The sequence below is a fragment of the Daldinia loculata genome, assembly GCF_022478755.1.
Source record: "Daldinia loculata strain CBS 113971 unplaced genomic scaffold F4817scaffold_3, whole genome shotgun sequence".
In the NCBI taxonomy this organism is placed as follows: domain Eukaryota; kingdom Fungi; phylum Ascomycota; class Sordariomycetes; order Xylariales; family Hypoxylaceae; genus Daldinia; species Daldinia loculata.
This window is the reverse complement of record NW_026054857.1, coordinates 991,296-1,010,900: the sequence shown is the minus strand read 5'-3', so window position 1 is coordinate 1,010,900 and position 19,605 is coordinate 991,296. Positions and strand designations below refer to the sequence as shown.

The 19,605-nt window shown below is 47.1% G+C and overlaps 6 protein-coding genes across 6 annotated transcripts; 3 read left to right on the top strand and 3 right to left on the bottom strand.

Moving 5' to 3' along the window:
- Positions 1–328: 328 nt before the first annotated feature.
- Positions 329–967, top strand: F4817DRAFT_311907 (uncharacterized protein; the record flags this gene model as incomplete). Its single annotated transcript, XM_049300060.1, has 1 exon — positions 329–967. The coding sequence occupies one exon, from the start codon at positions 329–331 to the stop codon at positions 965–967; it is 639 nt and encodes a 212-aa protein (XP_049163384.1).
- A 4,102-nt stretch (positions 968–5,069) lies between these two features.
- Positions 5,070–6,790, top strand: F4817DRAFT_137408 (uncharacterized protein). Its single transcript, XM_049297832.1, has one exon. It carries the CDS (start codon positions 5,273–5,275, stop codon positions 6,635–6,637), a length of 1,365 nt encoding a protein of 454 aa, XP_049163383.1. The 5' UTR covers positions 5,070–5,272; the 3' UTR covers positions 6,638–6,790.
- A 3,493-nt stretch (positions 6,791–10,283) lies between these two features.
- F4817DRAFT_325092 (uncharacterized protein) lies at positions 10,284–12,010 on the top strand. The gene has a single exon (XM_049301723.1). It carries the CDS (start codon positions 10,387–10,389, stop codon positions 11,974–11,976), a length of 1,590 nt encoding a protein of 529 aa, XP_049163382.1. The 5' UTR covers positions 10,284–10,386; the 3' UTR covers positions 11,977–12,010.
- Positions 12,011–12,837: 827 nt separating this feature from the next.
- F4817DRAFT_356104 (carbohydrate esterase family 16 protein) lies at positions 12,838–14,903 on the bottom strand (the record flags this gene model as incomplete). The annotated part of the gene is made up of 4 exons (XM_049305750.1): positions 12,838–12,960; positions 13,106–13,761; positions 13,843–14,082; positions 14,810–14,903. 4 exons carry the CDS (start codon positions 14,901–14,903, stop codon positions 12,838–12,840), a joined length of 1,113 nt encoding a protein of 370 aa, XP_049163381.1.
- Positions 14,904–15,725: 822 nt separating this feature from the next.
- On the bottom strand, positions 15,726–16,667 carry F4817DRAFT_311901 (uncharacterized protein; the record flags this gene model as incomplete). The annotated part of the gene is made up of 3 exons (XM_049300059.1): positions 15,726–16,150; positions 16,206–16,269; positions 16,329–16,667. 3 exons carry the CDS (start codon positions 16,665–16,667, stop codon positions 15,726–15,728), a joined length of 828 nt encoding a protein of 275 aa, XP_049163380.1.
- A 1,305-nt stretch (positions 16,668–17,972) lies between these two features.
- On the bottom strand, positions 17,973–18,938 carry F4817DRAFT_365908 (uncharacterized protein; the record flags this gene model as incomplete). Its single annotated transcript, XM_049306929.1, has 3 exons — positions 17,973–18,448; positions 18,502–18,568; positions 18,630–18,938. The coding sequence occupies 3 exons, from the start codon at positions 18,936–18,938 to the stop codon at positions 17,973–17,975; spliced, it is 852 nt and encodes a 283-aa protein (XP_049163379.1).
- Between the last annotated feature and the right edge of the window lie 667 nt (positions 18,939–19,605).

Below are 19,605 nucleotides of genomic sequence, written 5' to 3'. Positions count from 1 at the left end.
ACCCTAACCCTAACCCTTAACCCTAACCCTAACCCTAACCCTAACCCTAACCCTAACCCTTAACCCTAACCCTAACCCTAACCCTAACCCTAACCCTAACCCTTAACCCTTAACCCTAACCCTTAACCCTAACCCTAAACCCTTAACCCTAACCCTAACCCTAACCCTAACCCTAACTTAACCCTAACTAACAGAGTCGCGCGGGTGGCCATCTCGCTACACGGGACATGATCAATTGCGGCGACGAGGTTACGCAGATACTCGGCAGACCCCATACGAGAGCACTGGCAGGCTGTGAAGATGAACCCCGCCGGATACTGGGCCGGTGATGTTGATACGCGGATGTCCACGCAACGTAATCTCGGGGGAGCTGTCAGCTGGTCATCGAAACGGCAGGCCAGTACGGCGGTATCGTTTTGCGAAGCTGAATACATGGGTCAGACGCAAGCAGCTCAGTACAGATCTCAGGGAATGGAGACGGTGCTATGGTCGGAACCCTGTGCAGTGCAATACGTCTTGCGGTCCGAACATAGCACGCACCTCTTCGCCCTCTGGCTCGCCTGCTTCTCGCACCGGTGTTCTCGGTCTCCCTCGCAAAGGCGTATTGCAAGGAGGCCATCTCACCTCCGGCTCATCCGCGTCTTTGCTTTCTTCGTCTGACGGCGAGGCAGGGGCAGGGGCAGGGGCGGCGGCGAGGCTGCTTTCTCCAGAAGACGACGACGACTCCGAGTCATCCTTAGGGGACGACGACGACGTGTCAGCCTTTTCGGTCTCGGTCTCGTCCGGTACCCGCTGGGATATTGGCTGGGTGCGACGAACGGAAGAGGGAGGGAAGCATCTGTATATAACCAGTGAGCCTTGGATGCCTAAAAGCGCGCAAAAGCCATCGGAAGCTGGGAAACCCGCCGGCGTGCTAATACTTCTCAGCGTGCTGATGCTTGCGCGGATGATCGCGGGGGTGTTGTGAACGCTACCATGTCGAAACCACCACGAAATTCACCTCCTTTTTCTGTGCCGGCCCGCGTTAGGAAGTCATAGTAGAGTGGTGGTCTGGAGGGCTGGCAAGGTCATTGTCCAAAACCTGCTGTGTACGCCCGTCCCTAACACTGACATCGTCCAGGTCGATAGGTGCGCATCTACCCTTGCTACACCATCGTTACCATCATAGGCGTTCCGAGTACCCAATCTACGCTTCAGAACGTACCCATATTCTCGTCTAGAATCTATGAACTAGACCTGAATACCCGCGTTGAGCGTAACCGCTATCAAGACGTTTACGGTGCCCGGGTGCAGTGTCAGAGCTCGCTAGAGTTGATATGGTTATAATCAGAAGCTCCCCAAACGATATTACATCCTTGAGAATATCTACAACTGAGTCTGATCTTATACCTTAATGGTCCTGTGGATCTCCTTTCGGTTTGATGGTTCTCTGGGTTTGACATTCCTGCCCTTTGTGTGAGTCTTAGTAGCCCTCCGAAGTCTCGGGTCGCAGGTACCTCCTGAGAGGAAGACGTATCTATCCCCTCCGTTATCAAGTTTTCGTACGAAGGCGGGTTCTCTGGGAGTTGCCTATTCTTCCTCGGTGTCTGCTACGGTGTCTGCTACGGTGACTGCCGGATAGTTAGGTAGATCATTATGATGGCGGTGCGTTAAAGCAGCAATGTCGTAGTCGAAAAGCTCTAACGTACCTAAGCCCAAAGTTGACGACTTGGAAAATCTGGTATCATGCATATCCTTTGCCTATCCCTTGCCTATCGATGCAGAGTCTAGCCTCTAGATGTCGTTTAACCCCGAGATTTACGGCTATTGCCTACAAGTAGAAAGGGAGACCGTACCCAGGAGATACATTCCCATTCGCTAGGTAGTCCGATTGGCCCGGGACGCAGCCGTCAAAGCCGTGGTGTTATCAGCTTTCGCATACCTCATCATGGGCCTACAAGCGAAAAGGGGACGATAGCGCCGACAGAAACGACAACGGCAACAGCAACGCTAGACTATTTCCTTTAAGCAACCGGGGTTGATACGTCAGCAAAGTGCCGCGCTGCCTAGTCAACTCTTCGATCGACTACCCTACGAGCACAAATGCTTGTAATGTTAAATGACGACCTGTCTGACGAGTATCCCAAATAGCCAAGAGGTCTCCGCCTTCCGGGTTCTGGTAGGGAATACTCAGGGACGACGGGAGAGCATTGGAATTGACAAGCGTCGTGGATGACCTCTCGGGGACAGGCCGAGGGCGAATGGGCAGGTATACGCAGGAAGCTGAAAGTCACCTCGTTCCCGGCTATCGAGACGAGCGTATACGCGGGAATGATATGGCGACAGCCTTCCTTAGCAGAAAAATTAAAGGTGTGTGACGAATTAATGCCGCTGGAGTCCTGGGCGGTGATCGGGACGGGGGACGGGGAATGCATTGCCATCGTGGTTTAATATAATATATAATTCGTTATGGACAATATCCTAGCGCCGCCGCATGATTTAAACCACGCGCGCTCCTCTGTATTAGGACTATCTACGAACTCCTCTTAGGCTTTAGAATCCGATCAAAATTATCAATCGTAGAGATCCCCAAGTAGAACGCAGACTTTGTAACCTAGAGGAAGATATTCCAGCAGAGAACGGATCTTCGGGACACCTCCCCGCGTGATAGAACGCTTACCAGATAGTAGCGGTCTGTGTTGGCTAGGTGTGGATGCGCCTCGTCGGTTTCTCAAGTCCTAGATATGGGGTACAAAACGCGTCTAGCGAAGGATTAACTAAGCTCGAGGGTCTTATCGAAGAGATGCTCGCGGTAAGAAACACCGGCCGCTCGTCCCGGAACTAGCCGTAGGATCGCAGCGACGGAGTCTGAGAAGTCTGAAAAGCAGTCTGGGCTAAAGAAGACGAAGTGGCGTCGCCCGGATACCTCTCGCCTAAAGCCGGGACTGCACGAAACTTCGATAATTTTGAGGACCCAGAGGACGAGCTTGCGCCCGCGGTACTACAGTCTACAATCGATACCCAAGAAGCTAAGACGTGTTACGGAAGAGAATCCTAGTCGATATGAATACCGTACGGTAGAGTCGAAGGACTCGAGGGCTAATTTCTAGCGTAACGTATAGGTTGGTAGTTACATATCGCCGCTTATGATGGTGAAGCAACTAAGCTTTCCGGGCTACGACTTATCCATAGCGTCTTCCTCGGCAATATACGCTGGAGGTAGCCCTTACCGAACCAGGATGGGCCCAGTTATGATCTGAGGCCGTTGACACTGCTGGTCCCTAGATCGAATAGATTGGAGCCTCGCGTTACGGTTCGTACGGGCTATTGAATAACCCCATCAACGGGGTTCTGGTAGGCGGCCCCCAGAGTGGCTAGTAAGGGGGTTAAAGTACTACGTCAAGGCCACCGTAACAGTGAGAGTAAGTTCTAGCTATTTATCACATCAGTGTATTGGCATAGCTAACCTTGTAGGGCTAGTTGATGACTTCGCTGTCAACGCTTCAAGCCGCGTTGGGGAATTAAAAATTGAAAGCAGCTCCATATTGTCCTGCTAGCCAAGTCGAATCTATCCATAGTTTGATATCCGCAGAATGAGTAGCGGGTTGGAACTCCGCATCCCTAGAGAGATTACACATACGATATCTATAGAATCAAAAGCGTCTTCACATATCTCCAGGAAGACCCCCAAATCCGAGTCCAGCTGCTCAGGTAGCGGCCGGGTTTAATGGACGAATCCAATATTGACGATTTGGGAAATCAACATGACTGTTGGCTTTTGTACTCGGACACAAGCACAGTATTCCTCGGATGTTACCTGGCCTTTCCATTTTGAAATCTATGATATGGACCGAACGGCCCTGCTACGAACAGATGGGCACCCATCGGTCACAATGGCCCTTCGGGTCGATTTACAGCTATAATTGAAAATATCCAGAGAGCGGCGCGCTATATGGGGAATGGGAGTACAGAAGCCAGTATTTGATCTGACTTTGACATCCCTGGAGTTCCAAGTTCATCTTTAGGGTTCTATAAACTACAAATTCCGTGCGTTCGAAGACCTACACGTATCTATTCTTTGAAGGCTATGGGTGTAGACCACGTATACGACGGGGTGCCAGCTGCATGGAAGGCATTACTTAAAATCGTCGTAGATGTCTGCTATGCTCACGGACCTATGACTGTGTTGTCTCGTCTCCTAATTCCTCTGTGATGGTAACGACAAGGGAGACTTCATCACAATGTTTTAAATAGCTTCCCCACGCAGTGACTTGGTCTAGCTATCTGATTACCATGCAAGCGTGTTAAAATCCTACTAGAGCATAATAACTGGTCCGGTACATGCGGACTGTACTAGCGACGAGGGCCTCTGGATCGACATAACTGCACGATTTTCCTGATTAACGCAGGCTACCTATACCACGCGGCCATTAGGTAGAGTAATGCTGTGAGGCCGATGGGATAGTCTACTGCCTCAAAGGAGGTACTAGACGTCCCACAGCGCCGAGGGATACGGTTTTGAGATTGATTGTCTACACACCGGACGTAAGCGAACTCGTCATCACTAACACCCGCCTCTAGCATCAGATTCGGGAGCGCATTCGGCGTGGATATTTACATAGGTATTGCCCGTCGCGACTATAGCTATATTTCCCGCTTCTTTCGTAAAGCTTAACGGTCTGCGCAAGAGGTATCCGGGCGACGAACTCAAGTATCTTGGGAAGAGAGGAATACAGAAAGGGGGGAATTTACCTCTGGAGAATGGCGGGGGAGATCTATTGTCGAGGTTACCATTGTGATGGCACGCTACTTTTGGCGGCTATTAAATGTCAGTACTGACGAAGAGTGTGATGGGTTTCTTACAATATTACGAGGCCAGAGGCTATTACTATGTAATTAGGTTAGAGCTATGCCTAGAGGTAGTGTAGGCTCAGCATTGATTATGGTTGAGATGAAGATGAATTAGAGGTTCCTAAAGGCATCTATAAGATCCTAGATCTAATGATACATCTAGATACGTATGTGGGGCCAGCTGTGGGTCCTTATCGTATCTTGTAATCCGGGGTAAACCCACCATAACTTAAATTCAACTTCAGTCCAACCTAAACCCACGGCCGTGCACCAACGATACCCTGTTAATATACGCCACAACGCACCGCCACATATGGTAGAGAGCTTACAAAAGGTATAAGAGGTGTATAAGGTATTGGGGTAGGTATTGGGGTAGGTATTGAGGGAGGTGTTGGGGGAGGTATTGGGGGAGGTATTAGAGGAGGAAGACAGAACTCTGGCCATGGATCTTAACTTGCAGCCAGAGCAGTCGGCCGAGCTCCCGGTCATGCCAGACGCCGTGGTAGAGCTGGTCAAGATGCTGGATAGGGGTGAAACGTACGATGGAATATACCATGCCATGATCAACGGCGAGATGGTAAATGGTATAGCAGATACTAACTTCGGCGATGACTTGAGGATATTGCTGCATTCGCTATCCCCTAAGATGCTTCGGTCTGTACTGATGAAGACTCTAGGACCGGATTTATATGATCCGGATTTTGCTACTAAAGCTAACGAAGAATATATCTTCAAAAGCAACGGGCCGGGGGCTTACGTCGCATTCGTCTCCATAGAAGGTCGAAAGGGAAAGTTTCTTTGCGCGAGAGAGTTAAGGGAGCTGATAAGATTGCTGCAACGATACGTCCAAGCGGTGGACGCTTACCAAAGGCAAAACTCGGATGATATTTATGGCAGTAGTCAACTTACAGATGCCGATAAAGCTGCGATGGTGCAAGCAATGGAAATCGATGATATCTCACGGTTTAAGACCCGGTATCAACTCGATAGACCTAATTTTGAGGACTTCAATCCGCGCTGGAAAAGTCAGTCTAGAGATAATCAGATGCAAAGCGGCAGAAATGTGCATATATCCGATCCAATTCTGTCCTTTATATCCATGCTGGAGAAGCGCCTGCTCCCCGACGTTGACGAAGAAATCTACCAGATGCAATCGCCACTGATGGTTGGGAACGCCGGCTATATCAACCAGAGAGCGGAGTGCCACTTACCTAGTCCACACATACACGACAAAACGCCTAAGCTTTGGGGCCTTTTACTTTCCTGTTTATATGTGATGGGTTTTAAACTCCGCGTACGCTACGCTACGTTATTTCGCGCCTGGCAAGACAAAGAACAGGTTAATCTCGCGGAAGTCCTAGGAACCATATTGGCAGGCTCATTGATCAGCATGGACGGTTGTAACGTTAAGCAACCCGGAACTAGAGGCGCGGACAATATACCTGATAGCGAATTTGATTGTGGGAAGAAGTACGTCTTTGCGGGAATTCCATGGTTCAGAGAGAATCTTAAGCACTCGCTTAACACTCGCTCAAGAAAACCTCCCTCAAAGAACGCAATTATCCAGCTTCGGGAGTCCGTAGGCAAAGGGAGGGAGGACCAAAAGAGATTAAAGGCTCTAGATGACCAGATAAAGCAGAAGAAGGCCGCGCTCATAGCAGCAAAAGACAAGTACAACAAAGTCTACGAAGAGGTTATTTCTAATCTCCAGCACAGCGATGCAGTGATCAAAGAATTAGATGAATTTCAGTCCGCTATGGACAAAGTAGGCACCTATTACCCTCAACTCTTTCCGCCAAATTTTTAAAGTGCTCCTCCTCTTTTCAACACCAACGCCAATACCGTTATCGTAGTAGTAGCAACAACCATAACAGCAGTGGCGGATTAATCTTCTCGTAGTGGCGGTGGTAATGGGCATGGGCATGGGCGTGGGCGTGGGCGTGGTATCGTCGATAGGGCCGGCGGTACCCCCACGGGAGACGTTGCGGGTGGCTCGGGCGGGCACTCAGGATTCAGGGGGGAGAAGCATCAACTCCCTCACCAATATTCTAACGCCTTTGGAGGAAATTCAGGGTGTGAGGATTGGAGGAGGACACGGAGGAGGAGCTAGCCATGCCAGTGACACAGGAACTGCTGCACGAGCAGCCGCAAGCGAAGCCCCGGGTCAGGCTATTAAAAAGCCTAACCAAGCAGCAACAGCAACAGCAACAGCAACAGCAGTCACAACCCACCCACCAAGACACGCAGTCCGTCGACGAGGAATATACAACTGCGGATCGTCGCAACCTCCCTAGCGGTCAAGCCCGTAGCCGTGGTCCTCGCTATGGCCGTGGTGCCTACCGTGGCCGTGGCAACGACCGTGGTGGTTTCGGGCAGCAACGTGGTGACTCCTCGGCCGGTCCCTCCCAGAAAAGCCGGACTACCAAGGCTCAGCTGGACGAAGAACTCTCCGCAATGGCGGAAGCCTGGCAGGCTATGCTAGAGGAGAATATAAACTGTGATGACGATAGTGAAATGGATTACGGGGAGTAGACCCCTGGCGTGCGAAGAGGGAGGAGACGGAAGAGGCTTGGTCGGTGGTAACCACCTTGGACGCCTCGTCTTGCTGCATCATAATAATAATATTTAGCTTTGCTCCAACTTTTGATAGAGACAATGAATAATTCTGTACCTCCATAAATCGTCTTTAATATCAGCGCATTCCTAGTTAATAATTCGAGTTATTGCTCCGATATTTTACATCTCATACTACCTACCTAATAATATTGCTACCTCTTATCAACCTCTTTACAAGATTACCAATATACCTAAGGTTTCCTTGATGGTTGAGGGAAGGGTCAAGTTGGTAGGTACCTAGGCACATGTGGCGACAATAACCCTTCCTAAAATAGGTTGGTATATCAGAGTTTCCCCTAGAAAAGGGATATAGTAACAACCCGATCTCTAGCAAAATTCCAGGGTTATTGTAATTTGTCTTTGATTAAGCGCGGCATTTTGGCATCATGGACTTTTGTAAAATTTGGACTCGTCGGGATCTTGGATCGCCCCCCAAGCTACCGGATTTCCTCGAAAAGCCCTCAAGGCGATCTACCACTCCCAGATGAATTGTCTAGCTATATACGGGACTCTAGTAAGGAGCCATTTGCTATATTGGACCTGGAATGGGACTTATGCCATTGTAGTTATCTGCATGACTTTTCTCCATATGGGGTGAAGCCTCATCTATTATTATCTTCCGCTTATGTAGCCTCATTTTTGGATTATCACCGAGATATAAGCACAAGTCTTACAAGAGAAAGTCAGCATTTATCACCCAACGTACTCCTGCCATATGATAGAATAATGTAGGTAGAACTCTGATATTAGTGTAAGCACAGGAAGGTTCATCGTCGCATGTACTTATGAGCTTCTCGTTTTTTCTCGGCACTCACATCCTCGGCTACATAGAAGGCCCTAATGCCGTCCAAGGAGGCAACAAAAGTTGGGGTTATGATCATTAGAAAGAACTTTACTAGCGCTATAGATTGATATTAGTATGGGAGGTAAGTCACGTCGCAGCGAATTTAGACGATTTATTTTACTCTCAGGAAGCGGTCGGGTTTCAACACCATAAATCAGTGTTGAGCCCAATTCCAAGCCAATTAACATCCCGTCATATGGGCTGGATAGCTCTTGAGGTATGATATCCATAACAGTTAAACAATGGATCATATATTGTTGTGATGAATTTAAAGAAATTAATCAACAGACCCGCGCAGTGTCTGGGTTTCTGTATGGTAAAACGATGTTGAGTCGGCTAGTGGAGATTTTAAGAAACTGGTATCTGTTTGAGATATCCCGCGAGTCACGGAATGCTTTTTAAGACTATCACATCTAAATTATTGGTTTCAAGTATCGAGGATATCCTGTGGCTGCGAATTTAGGTACCTAGACAATTTCCCCCTTAGCTGCGGCCAGGTTTCTGCATAGTAAATGAGTGTCGAGTTCAGCAATAAAATGATAAATATACCAGTATATTCATTGGAATGAGCCTTGAATACTCTATTAACTACTGGTAGACCACAGATCCTATCTTGGCATTCTAAATGTTAATAAATTAATTAGTATATTAAGGTACCGTCTAGGTTTTTGTATGGTAAAACAATGTCGAGCCGACTATTAGGAATTTTAAAAAAGTAACTCTCGTCTTGGATAGCCCATGATTTGTTTATATATTCTCATCTTCATGGCAGTTTCTTTCCGTCAGGGTGTGACATTGTTGCCGAGTACCATTCTATAGGAAGGGGGCTGATTTGGGTATGCGGCCAAAGGTGTTGAGTCAGGTATCGGGCTACTGAAGACCACAATACATTTAATAGCTCCGCTGAGCAGCTACGTCTGTGCTTTTACGCTGAGCCTTCCAAATACATTGCTATAACTCCGTTTTTGGTACATCTCGGTAGCTAGGGGTAGATAGAATTGAGAATTTAAACATATGCATACTATTGTTGGGAATATCTCCGAGGCAGACATATTTACTGACGGATTAAACGGTGCTTTATCTGCTTGGTATATCGGGGAAAACTTGGTGAAAGCCATACATAGAGTGAATATCAGGATGGTCGAATTATATTAACGCCTGTCTATTGTCTTTCGACGGCGCTGTACGCCTCTACCCCTAATTAAATTCCATACCACAGTTGAGCAAAGTAAGAACATGATAACATAAACTAGTGGACGAAGGTTTGGACTATTAGTGACAGAGACGAGGCACTGACTTCCCATGGAACCATACGCAATCCTATAGTATTAATATACGGCCAATCGGCGATATCCCTAATTCCCAATACGACCTGCTATCTTAGTGTAAGGACCTTTTAAGACTAATCCCAGGTGGCAACAGTGGCAGAGGATGCCGAATGATCACGAAGAGAACGAGCATAACGAGCATAACCCTGATAGGCAAGAACCTCAAGTTTAAGTAAGGTATCTCCGGGAGACCTCTAATCTAGAATATGAACCTGCTAGAGTTTGCGAGCGTCGCTATAACATTTACCTAGGTACATAAGTACGCATTAGACCTCTGCTCATTAAATATTAGCAAACCTTTTATTACATTCCTTAAAACTCCGTTAACTAATATTAAGACCCTCTAAGTACCTGTCTCTGGCCGACATAAGGCTCGGCATGTTCATTAATCGATTCGCACAAGTCCGGCTAGACTAGCGGGATTATGGACGTTCGAGTAGAAGCTACTAAACGGCTTCCAGGGGATTGATGTAATTCAATTAGGTAATATTCTTAATACCTAGATCAAGTGAACAATAGTTGTAGGCATAGGTATTTTAAGAGGTACCTATGTAGATCCAATCCCTCATGCGCACTGACCAGGAGCGTGCGGTGCATTGACAATTCCCACAAATATAATTATATGTACCTAGGTAGGTAGATATGACTCAATATTCCTGAGTAACCGTGACTAGAGGATATCCCAACAGCACCTAATGTGCCGCCTTCCTACATACTTTGAAATACACATAATTTCAACAGCCCTAATCCGTAGTTTCACTAATCGCCATGAGTGACTACGATTCACAGGAGCCGTTGAGGCTTATGGAGGAGGTAGAGGATATGATGAAACAGCTCGAGGCCGCATCCGACGACGACCGAAGCGGCGACGACGATGGCGGCGTCGACGAAGAAGAGAGGGAAGCAGAGAGGCAAGCCGAGGCCGAAAACCTATTAGAGAAGCAGAGGGAAAAGGCGGAGCAGGCAAAGACTCATCTCGAAGCTCTTGAGAACGCCACTGCCCGTGTCGAATACGATACGAGGGCGCTCACGGAAAACCGGCCAGACTTGGAGGTGTGGAGGGAGGAGGTGGCTAATCTAAAGCAGAGGAACTTCGACGTCCTCTTACCTTTGGTTATGGATGAGGAAGGTACCTTGGACCGCTTCCGGCATATGTCCTCGGATTACAAGGACACCCTTTTCAACATAGAGAAGGAGATAGTTGAGAAACGCCTTAACGCCGAGATTGCCAGCATCCGAGAGGCGCACAAGCAGCATATATGCAAGCTGGAGGAGCAGCTTCAAGAAAGCGCTTCCGAGATAGCAAGGCTAAAAAAGCAGCTGAAGGATAATAACTCGGATGTAAATCAACGGCTCCATTTGATCAAGTTCGAGATCACGAGACTAGAGGAAGATCTCAACGCGAGAAATAATCAGCTCCCTGACGAGACTATGAGGGACGGCAATCCGAGCGAGCAGATCCAGGACGAGGTGTTGGGGATGGCGCGCTACTTCATGATGCAATCCGGTCAGGCTCAAGACCCACAGATCTGGATACCATTTGTGAAGGCTGTAGCTGAGGCAAAGTTTACGGCCGCCTCGCAGCAGGCTGGAGAGGATCGAGCTTGGACAATAGTTCGACCTTGGTTCAAGGACGGCGCCCCCTTGCCTACCCCACCCGCCGACCTCATGAATCTTCTCGTCCGCTTGTGCGGTAGGATCTACGGCGGCGTCTGGGACGACGAAACCATCGAGACGGTACGCGCCCTCACCACCCATATGGAGCAGGCCCCGGAAGCGCCGATTAGGGTCGTCGCGCAGGTTGTGGAATCGGTCCTAGAGATTGAAATTAACAAGATACGCACCCACCTCGTCTGCTTCGGGCTCTGGCAGCTAGCCCTGGTCGTGCAGCGAAGATGGGATGGCGAGATGGCCGAGCTGGCCTCCCAGTTGGGAAGCAAGATCGTCGGCTTGACGGGTCCCCTCCGCGCCCTCCGCGACCTGCTCGGCAGCGACTGCGGCCGCCAGCTAAAAGTTCTCATCCGAGAGAGGCAAGACCCCTACCCGGGCGAAGCGCAGCCCGGCAGTTCAGCCGTCGCGGCGGCTTTAGCACGCTTACCTGTACAGTTCTGTCAGGGGCGGGATATTGGTCTGCTGTCGCTGCCGGAGAGCGATGGTTACATATGGGTTATGGACTTGCAAAGCAATACTATCCGCCTGGTTCGGAACGACCGCAAGAATTTTAGAGGTCTTCGGTGGAAGCTTGAGGCTGTCGATGGTGACGGAGAAGATATTCAAATCCCGTGTGATACGTTTCGAGAAATGGATTGGGTATCAGCATACTTAGATTCAGATAAGTGTGATAAAAATGAAGTATAATAGCAAGTAGCTTCAATCGAACTATGCGTGTGGGCAATAACAGTATTCTACTATGTTGTCATGTTTAAGTGATAGATTTGTCTAACGTAAAGTACCTAATGCTATTATATCATCATTGGCTTTCACAATACTCGACCCCGTTGGGATCTTAGATCATCCGCCAAGATACCAGATTTATTCTAACAGTTCTCAAAGCTACCTATCTACTACCCTAATCAATTATGTATCTCGTCTCGATGGATTTGGCCTTAGCAGTAACAGTTACTTGATACGTAAGGTTTTAACATTTTAGGCAAGCTACTGCCATCACCCACATACATCAAGGGCCTTTTATAAGGATCTATACCCCGCCATAGTAGCAGCTCCATGATGCAGTAATTAAATGCTCAGGTACCAATGTTTCTAGGCGAGAACAATGCAAGTAGAGTAGCGCTATAGGTAGGGCTATGAGATACTATACTCGCTGCGATGGGGCGTCGTACAGACGATACCATGAGACGAAATGCGGATATTTCTAGTGCTACAGCTCGTACGGGGTATTGAACAGTCTTTAACATGGCTGTGGTAGGCTGCTTCAAGGCTCTATAGGACGGAGGCTACGCATCGCTGGAAAACAACGTCACACGGATAAATTGTCATTTTAGATGTCCAAGCACACTAAAATCCTAGCTAAGCTAATTGATTATCGACTCCTCACGTCACCGAGCAAGTCTCTTCCATCCCATTCTTCCTACCCGCCTGGGATCTACTAAACGTAGTCCATATTTTCGTCTGTCGTACATTAGTCTTACATTCGAACCTTTCTGGAAACAGGCCGATGTTGGGCTCGGACTTTGAGATTTTATATAACTATTCAACTTACTATAACCAGTTAGACTTGAATGGGATTGGATGTTGTAACGTTACATACCATTCTGAGGTCTGTTGGAGTAGGTTTACAAATTCCGCGGCAATAACCTCGTCTGTCAAAATTAATATTTGAAACTCTTTGTATGATTATTCGACGTACCTGCTTTCGATGATGGGTGCAGCTCGTCGTACCTTCGGCAAGTTAGTACGTTATCTATAGTTTCGCAGGCACTCACCATAGAAAGCTGGAAAGCGAATTCTCAGAATTCGTGCAGGTTACAATCTTTGATGCCGTAGCGGAACATTCGTGATATGGCGCGGTGGAGTTTGCGGGTGCATCTAGATACGTTGAAGGGTTGTTGTAGATATCCAAGAAGAGTTGGTGGATGTTTAGGATGCTAAAGGAGGCATCGGGCCACCTGGCTTGTACGAGAAGCTGGAAAGGTACGCCGTATGAGAATATCGTATTCGCGCTGGTCGTGTATTCGAGCATCCTTTGCTCGGTTTCGGTTGTATTGTAGGCTGTTTTATTTGACCAATACTGATTATCGCCGACTCCTCCATTCCGGGGCGAAGCGTAAAGCGGTGACTTGTCCAGAGGTGCTTCGTTAAATAATACAAAACGTCGGCCTCCTGCTGTGTATATGGCGTCGAACACGGACCAGATGCAGTCGGTGAAGTTCGAAATGGTTGTTCCGGGTTGCTGAGAGTCCGTGAGAAATGCGTTGACCCCTAGATCGTTAGTACCTATCCAAAGAGCATAGACAGTGTTATACGGTTTCCTATTGGGAAAAAAGGTGCCGTTGCCCTCGCCTGAGGCGTACTCTACGTCTGCCAGGAATGCAGGTATCTGATAGTCGATAACAGACGGGAAAGGTCCATTAATAGATTCGAGATAACGATATATTATCTCGTTAGAACAAGCGGCGCCGCTAACTATTGCAAATCAGCAACGTATTTGGCATTATAAGTGTCTACGGTAGATATTTGAATATTACGAATGTATCCAGTTCTCACCTGCATAGTTGTACGTCGTGGCACCGAGCTGCTGCGAAGCAAAGTGAGGCCATGTATAACCGCCACTGGCAGTCATATTCGCCGTGGGGATGACGGTACCTGCCGGTGGTGCAGTGCCATTGTGAGCCTGGAAGTATGCCAATCTACCTTCGTCAGAGTAGCTATCGCCGAATACGACTAGGTTCTCGACTGCTTTAATGTTGCGGATAGAAGTGCCAGTTGCGATGCCAGGTAGCAAAGCTAGCAGATGCGTGTAAAGTAACGCCTTAAGCATCGTGTATTCCCAATTGTCTAGAAAGGCACATGGCAAATGTAGCAGCTATGTCAAATACGAACACCGAGCGCCTCAATTGACTAAAAGATGGACACGGGTTCTATTAGGCACGTAGCCTTAGGTAGTTATACTAAGGGAATATCAATTTCTTTAATCACCATCGATCGGGTTCCTGTAGCTATTTAACCCAGTGACGAGCTACATCGCTAACATATCAACCATGTATAGTTGGCCGGATATCCGCTCATACAAAATATGCTGAAAACGAACCTGCTCGGTAACTTCGGTCTGTCGAACCCGGTCAACCCCGTATTAGCGCTGGCTATCACATTTGCAGGCGGGGAGATGCGGCAGCCAGTAATGATGCGGAACTAAGGACTATATGTATTATTATGGCTGGACAAAAAGCCTCTGATTTTCCCAGTTAGGCTAATATTTCGTGAGTTTCATGAGGGGAACCTGACGGGTTTCGGGCTAATGACGTGGCGATGTGACAGTGTTCTTCAGGCTATAAGCTGATTCAAGATACGGGGAAGCAGGCCATAGTAGGGATTTGCGGTATGGATCAGAAATTCCGAATGGTAGAAGTGGCTAATAGATTGGTACCGCCAAAGCGTTTGATGCCCTATAATACTACAACTGACATCTTTATAACTCCCGATGATCCATCCCTCATGATGGAAATTGACTTACCACAGCTCGACTTGGCAGCGTATCGATACTTTTCTGCACATGCTCGTACTTTATTGTGGTAAGTCAAAGTCGACGTGATCCTGAAGCTATTCATATTCAACTAATTTGGATGGTTGAGCGAAACAAGTATACTCTCGTACGTCAATACGAGTCCACGCCGAGCACACGTCGGTTTTCAATTAGGTAAATCTAATTTCGTGAACGACGCTATGCTTAACGAGTCCCGAGATACTTGCACTATCGTCAACGTACTGAGTATCACGAGGAAGAATCTAGGAGACAGCTTTGTTCTGCGAGGGACTCGACTAGCTACGGGAGGCTAGGGTTATACGTACTAACAGTACTCTTTGTCTAGATGTCTCATCTAGAATCTGACGCTGACGATGGGTATGAAAAGGTCTGTCCCACGGAAGGCTATGGCATTGAGAGCGCACCTAATTCACTACGGAGCCGTTGAGAATGTAGGCAGCAAGTACATGCAGATATTCGAACCAAGGGCCCGGGAAGTTGTCTCATACAATTACCTTGTAGGTGGAGATCTCTTCTATATCAAGAGCTTATACCAGATCCCAAGGGGTCTGTTTCAGTAAAGTCAACTTCCAAATTCTTGATCGCATCCTTATCGCAAAATCATAAAGTTCTGACAATCTAAAGGCACAAATCCGTTATCCATAACGTGCTAAAAGATCTTGGCCATCCTTAATTATATGGCTGTCGGCCTTAATAGCTTACTTCGTATTCCTCGTTCCGATCCTACTTCGCTACTTCGCGATAGTAGACAGGATTAGCGAAACGTCACCATAGGTCACAGGTGTGAAGTATGTATCTTAAATACGCACGGCTTAAAGTAAGAATATCCGGGAGCTTTATTTCCTGTGAAAATTAATCTACCAGATCAAAGAACCTCGACCCGCTCTTACACTGGTCGACCGCCATCTGCTCGGTCCATATTTGCTACAGCTGTACCAGCATCATCCCTTGTCGCCCCGGAGAGATTTCTAAAACTCTTCTTCCAAAAAGCCCAACGGTCAAGAGAAAAGACCACGATGCCATAAAACAGTGGACTTAGATGATCAAACTGATCTTTCTCGGTAGGACGACAGGTAGTCATCAAGGAAAAGAGTTTGTCAGCTGAGTAAAACATCCATTGCGCGGCAGCTTTAACGCGGCAGTTCATAAACATGTTGTCCTGGGGTTGATCGTGCTCGAATGCGCGGCGCATAGCCCTGATTCCTAGGCCGTAGCACTCGGCAAGATCGTTGAAATAAAGTCTCGAGGCAAACGCGTTGAGATTAATCCATTGCTCGTATACCTGATGATCGTATTCGTAACGTGTAGGCTCTTTGTACTTGGTTAGTAATTAACTCGAGTTAAGGAGGGGATAGAGGTCATTTACCACACCAGATATCCTTTATGCCTATTTGGAGCCCTGGTAAGTGGCGCCAGAAGCTCATGCCAGACTGTTCGTGAAATGATTAATCGCAATGCTGGAGATCACATAATGGTTTTAGTTACGTACCGTGTTAGACGGGGGTAGCGTTCTCAGATCCTTGATTAGCATTACAAGATAACCTTGGGCCGGGTCATCGCATGGAATTTGGCTGACGAGTTCGAGGAAAGTCCGCCAGAAACCGCGGAGGAATGTCGAGTCTGATTCGAGATTTTCCCCGAGATGTTGGTGTCTTCTTGATGGTCTAAGATTATCTAGAGCGACTGAAGCATCTCCTAGTAAACCATAAGGCGGCCCAACGCACGTGTTGAGGATGTTAAGAATGGCCCGATCGATCTCGGAATGATGGTCGCCGTATAACACCAGCCTAGGTAAGGGGCGGGCGGCTTGGTCGTCTTGGTAAGCCATGGCTTGCTTGATCGAATAGAAATGCTACGTCTAAGAGATCGGTTTGTGTTAAGATGAAGAATGGGTTATTGCAGCTAGAAATGCCATGTTATATAGTAACTTGGTGACTTTGCTATGGTTATCAGGAAAAGATTCGGTGTGACTAACTTCAGTCATTACATCACGGATCATTTTCAATTTCAGTCCTATATCGTATCACTTACTCGGGAGGTCGTGGTAGGGTCAACGATTCCGAATATGGCGGCTAGATTTCAAACTTAGTTCTGATCGAGTAGCAAAGCCATTGACACAAAGTTCATTTACATCAAAATCACTGGCGATATCTTACTCTGCGAGAGATATGGAGTACTGTAAATTTCATAATTCACTAAAAAGACCCTGATTCAACATTATCCCAATAATGGAAGTCTTGGGACACGAAAAGCAAGTAATAGTCTGAGGTTAAGGCTAGACGTGGAACAAACGCAAAGTCATGGTGAACAATGGACGTAACGTCCTTGAATAAACCGCGATTTTACCCCTCTAAGTCAGTCATAAGGAGGCTTGGATTTGAGAAACGAATTATCTATGGTTTGGAGCTTTTATGTTCACGCACATTTTAGGTGCTCGACCTTCATTCTACCGAGCTGTATCATTTGGATATCCAAGAAACGCGAACAGTCAATCGAGTCTTAGCCCATTCTCAACACTTCAAGTCACAACGTGAAAGCCGTTCAAAGTAAGACCTGGTAGAACTGGCCACAGTAGAGGCTCAATGCTGTTAGATATTAGATGCATGTTGATAAGGTGTCAGCTGATAGTCTGTCGATGAAAGACACTACCCTTGGACCTATCTAGTTTAAGACTTCTGTGCATTGATGGAATTATGATACTAACCTAGGGAGTTCCAATCCTTCATTCCTGCTTCTTGGTTACCCATTTCACACGATACGGCATTCCATTATACATCTTGCCAACCAAAATGAAACATGTTCCATAAAACTAATCACTGGGTATACAGTATATGATATAGATTAAGTAGACAATAAAATTCTTAAACTTCCAATTACTATCATTAAGTAGCACGGATCCTGCAATATGATTTAGCATCCCTCAAGTTTGTACGCCGTTTGATACAATTCTCCACGATCAAAGTCGAAAGGTCTTCACAAGAAGTCGTAGAATGGTTAAATATTAAGGTGCTCAAGTAAGATTACCCTTGGCTAGGACTCTCAAACTTGCTATCAGCAACTAGGAAAGCAGAAATACCCTATAACACGACATAAAGGATGGCATGTCGCAAAGTTCCCTTCCACATACCAAATCTTAGCCAAATGATTTTAGCTGATCCATATCCTCCATGCCTACACCGCCATCAACATTATGCATATACGTATACGCAGTAAAGGGTGGGTCCCATCCGGTTATCGAAGATTCGCGAAACCAACGTTTCCATTTGATCCAGCGAGCCATAGTAATGACGGTCGTGCCGTTGAACTCCGGGGACCCAAAAACGATATATCCCGTGCCTGTAAATGCCTCTCGGCCTCTCTCAGTCATGGCGGCTTGCGTCAAGAGAAAAAACTTGGGGGCCGAATAGATCATCCACATTGCGGCAGCGAAATTACGACATATCCTGGCCGGAATTGAGGGATAATTGAGACGTTCCAATGCGCGACGCACGGAGTAAATCCCAAGGTCGTACCATTCGCCGAGACTGTTGTTGTAAACCCGAGCGGTAAATGCATTCAGGTTAACCCATCTTCGATATTTTTCGCCACCGTTACCGCCATTCCCCGGTGCTGATACATTCAGTAATTAATTCCCGTACGCGTTAAAATTAAAGGTAGCTTACTATGCCATAGCTCTCCAACACAAGGTTTGAATTCCGGCAGGCCACCCCAAAAGGATATTCCTGACTCCTTGAAAACCCAATTAGTCCTCGGGGTATTTACAAATATAGATTCATCGACAAGCACGTACCTGTATGCGGAGAGACTTCAAATGCGAAATTGATTCCACGAGTTTTCCTTGGCCATCATCAAACCATGGCACTTGGCAGGCGACTTCAAGAAAGGCTCGCCAGAATAGACGGAGAAAACTTGTGGGAGTTCCTATATATTCCATCCGGAGAATATTTATCCTGTGCGCAGCATCTAGGGGTCTATAGCCCGGCGTAAGGCAACCCTTAAGGGCTTGGTAAACGCCAAAACCCACTTGTGTGTTAAAGTGGGTAGAGTCTTTAAGCTCCGATAGAGTCTCATAGTAGATGGAGATATCGTAGTCATCCATAACGTAGTTAAATACCTAGATAGAGACGCTGGAATTCTGGGTGCTGTTGCTTTGGATTTGGAAAGAACAGATTTTCGATTCCTAGGAGAGCTGTTCATATAGTAAACCGAGACTTCCTTCTGCCATACCTACTGAAAGCTTTAGGGGTGACTATTGAGGTCCCTTGAATCACGGATATTCCTTAACGAGCTTAATCATGGCCATTCACATCCGTTCGCCTGGTATTTTGACGAACTCCAGCTCCTACGACATGTAAGGGAAGTGTCACCTCCTATTAAGCACAAAGCAAACCCCAGATGAGGAAACTATTTGAATCGAGACCTTTAATCCGTGATTCATTCCAATCTCAAGGTGAGCAATACTGGATCTAAATATCGGACGAATTTGGGAAATACCCAGGTATTCTACAGCCGCGAAACTCACTCATGATTAAGAATCAGAGGCGCTTGGGACGAACTAAATTGGCGAATGACACGTAAAGATAGAAATTGGCACGGGGAATACCAAAATACTATCACGATCAGTTCATAATACGATCCGGTTACCAAGTATTAAAGACGTTGGAAATAAGGCTGTTGTCAAACATGTCACGTGCTATTCCCCCTATAATTGCTACGATGGTGGCTAAGGGACTGCTGTCAGGTATTTATCACGAGTGATACACTGC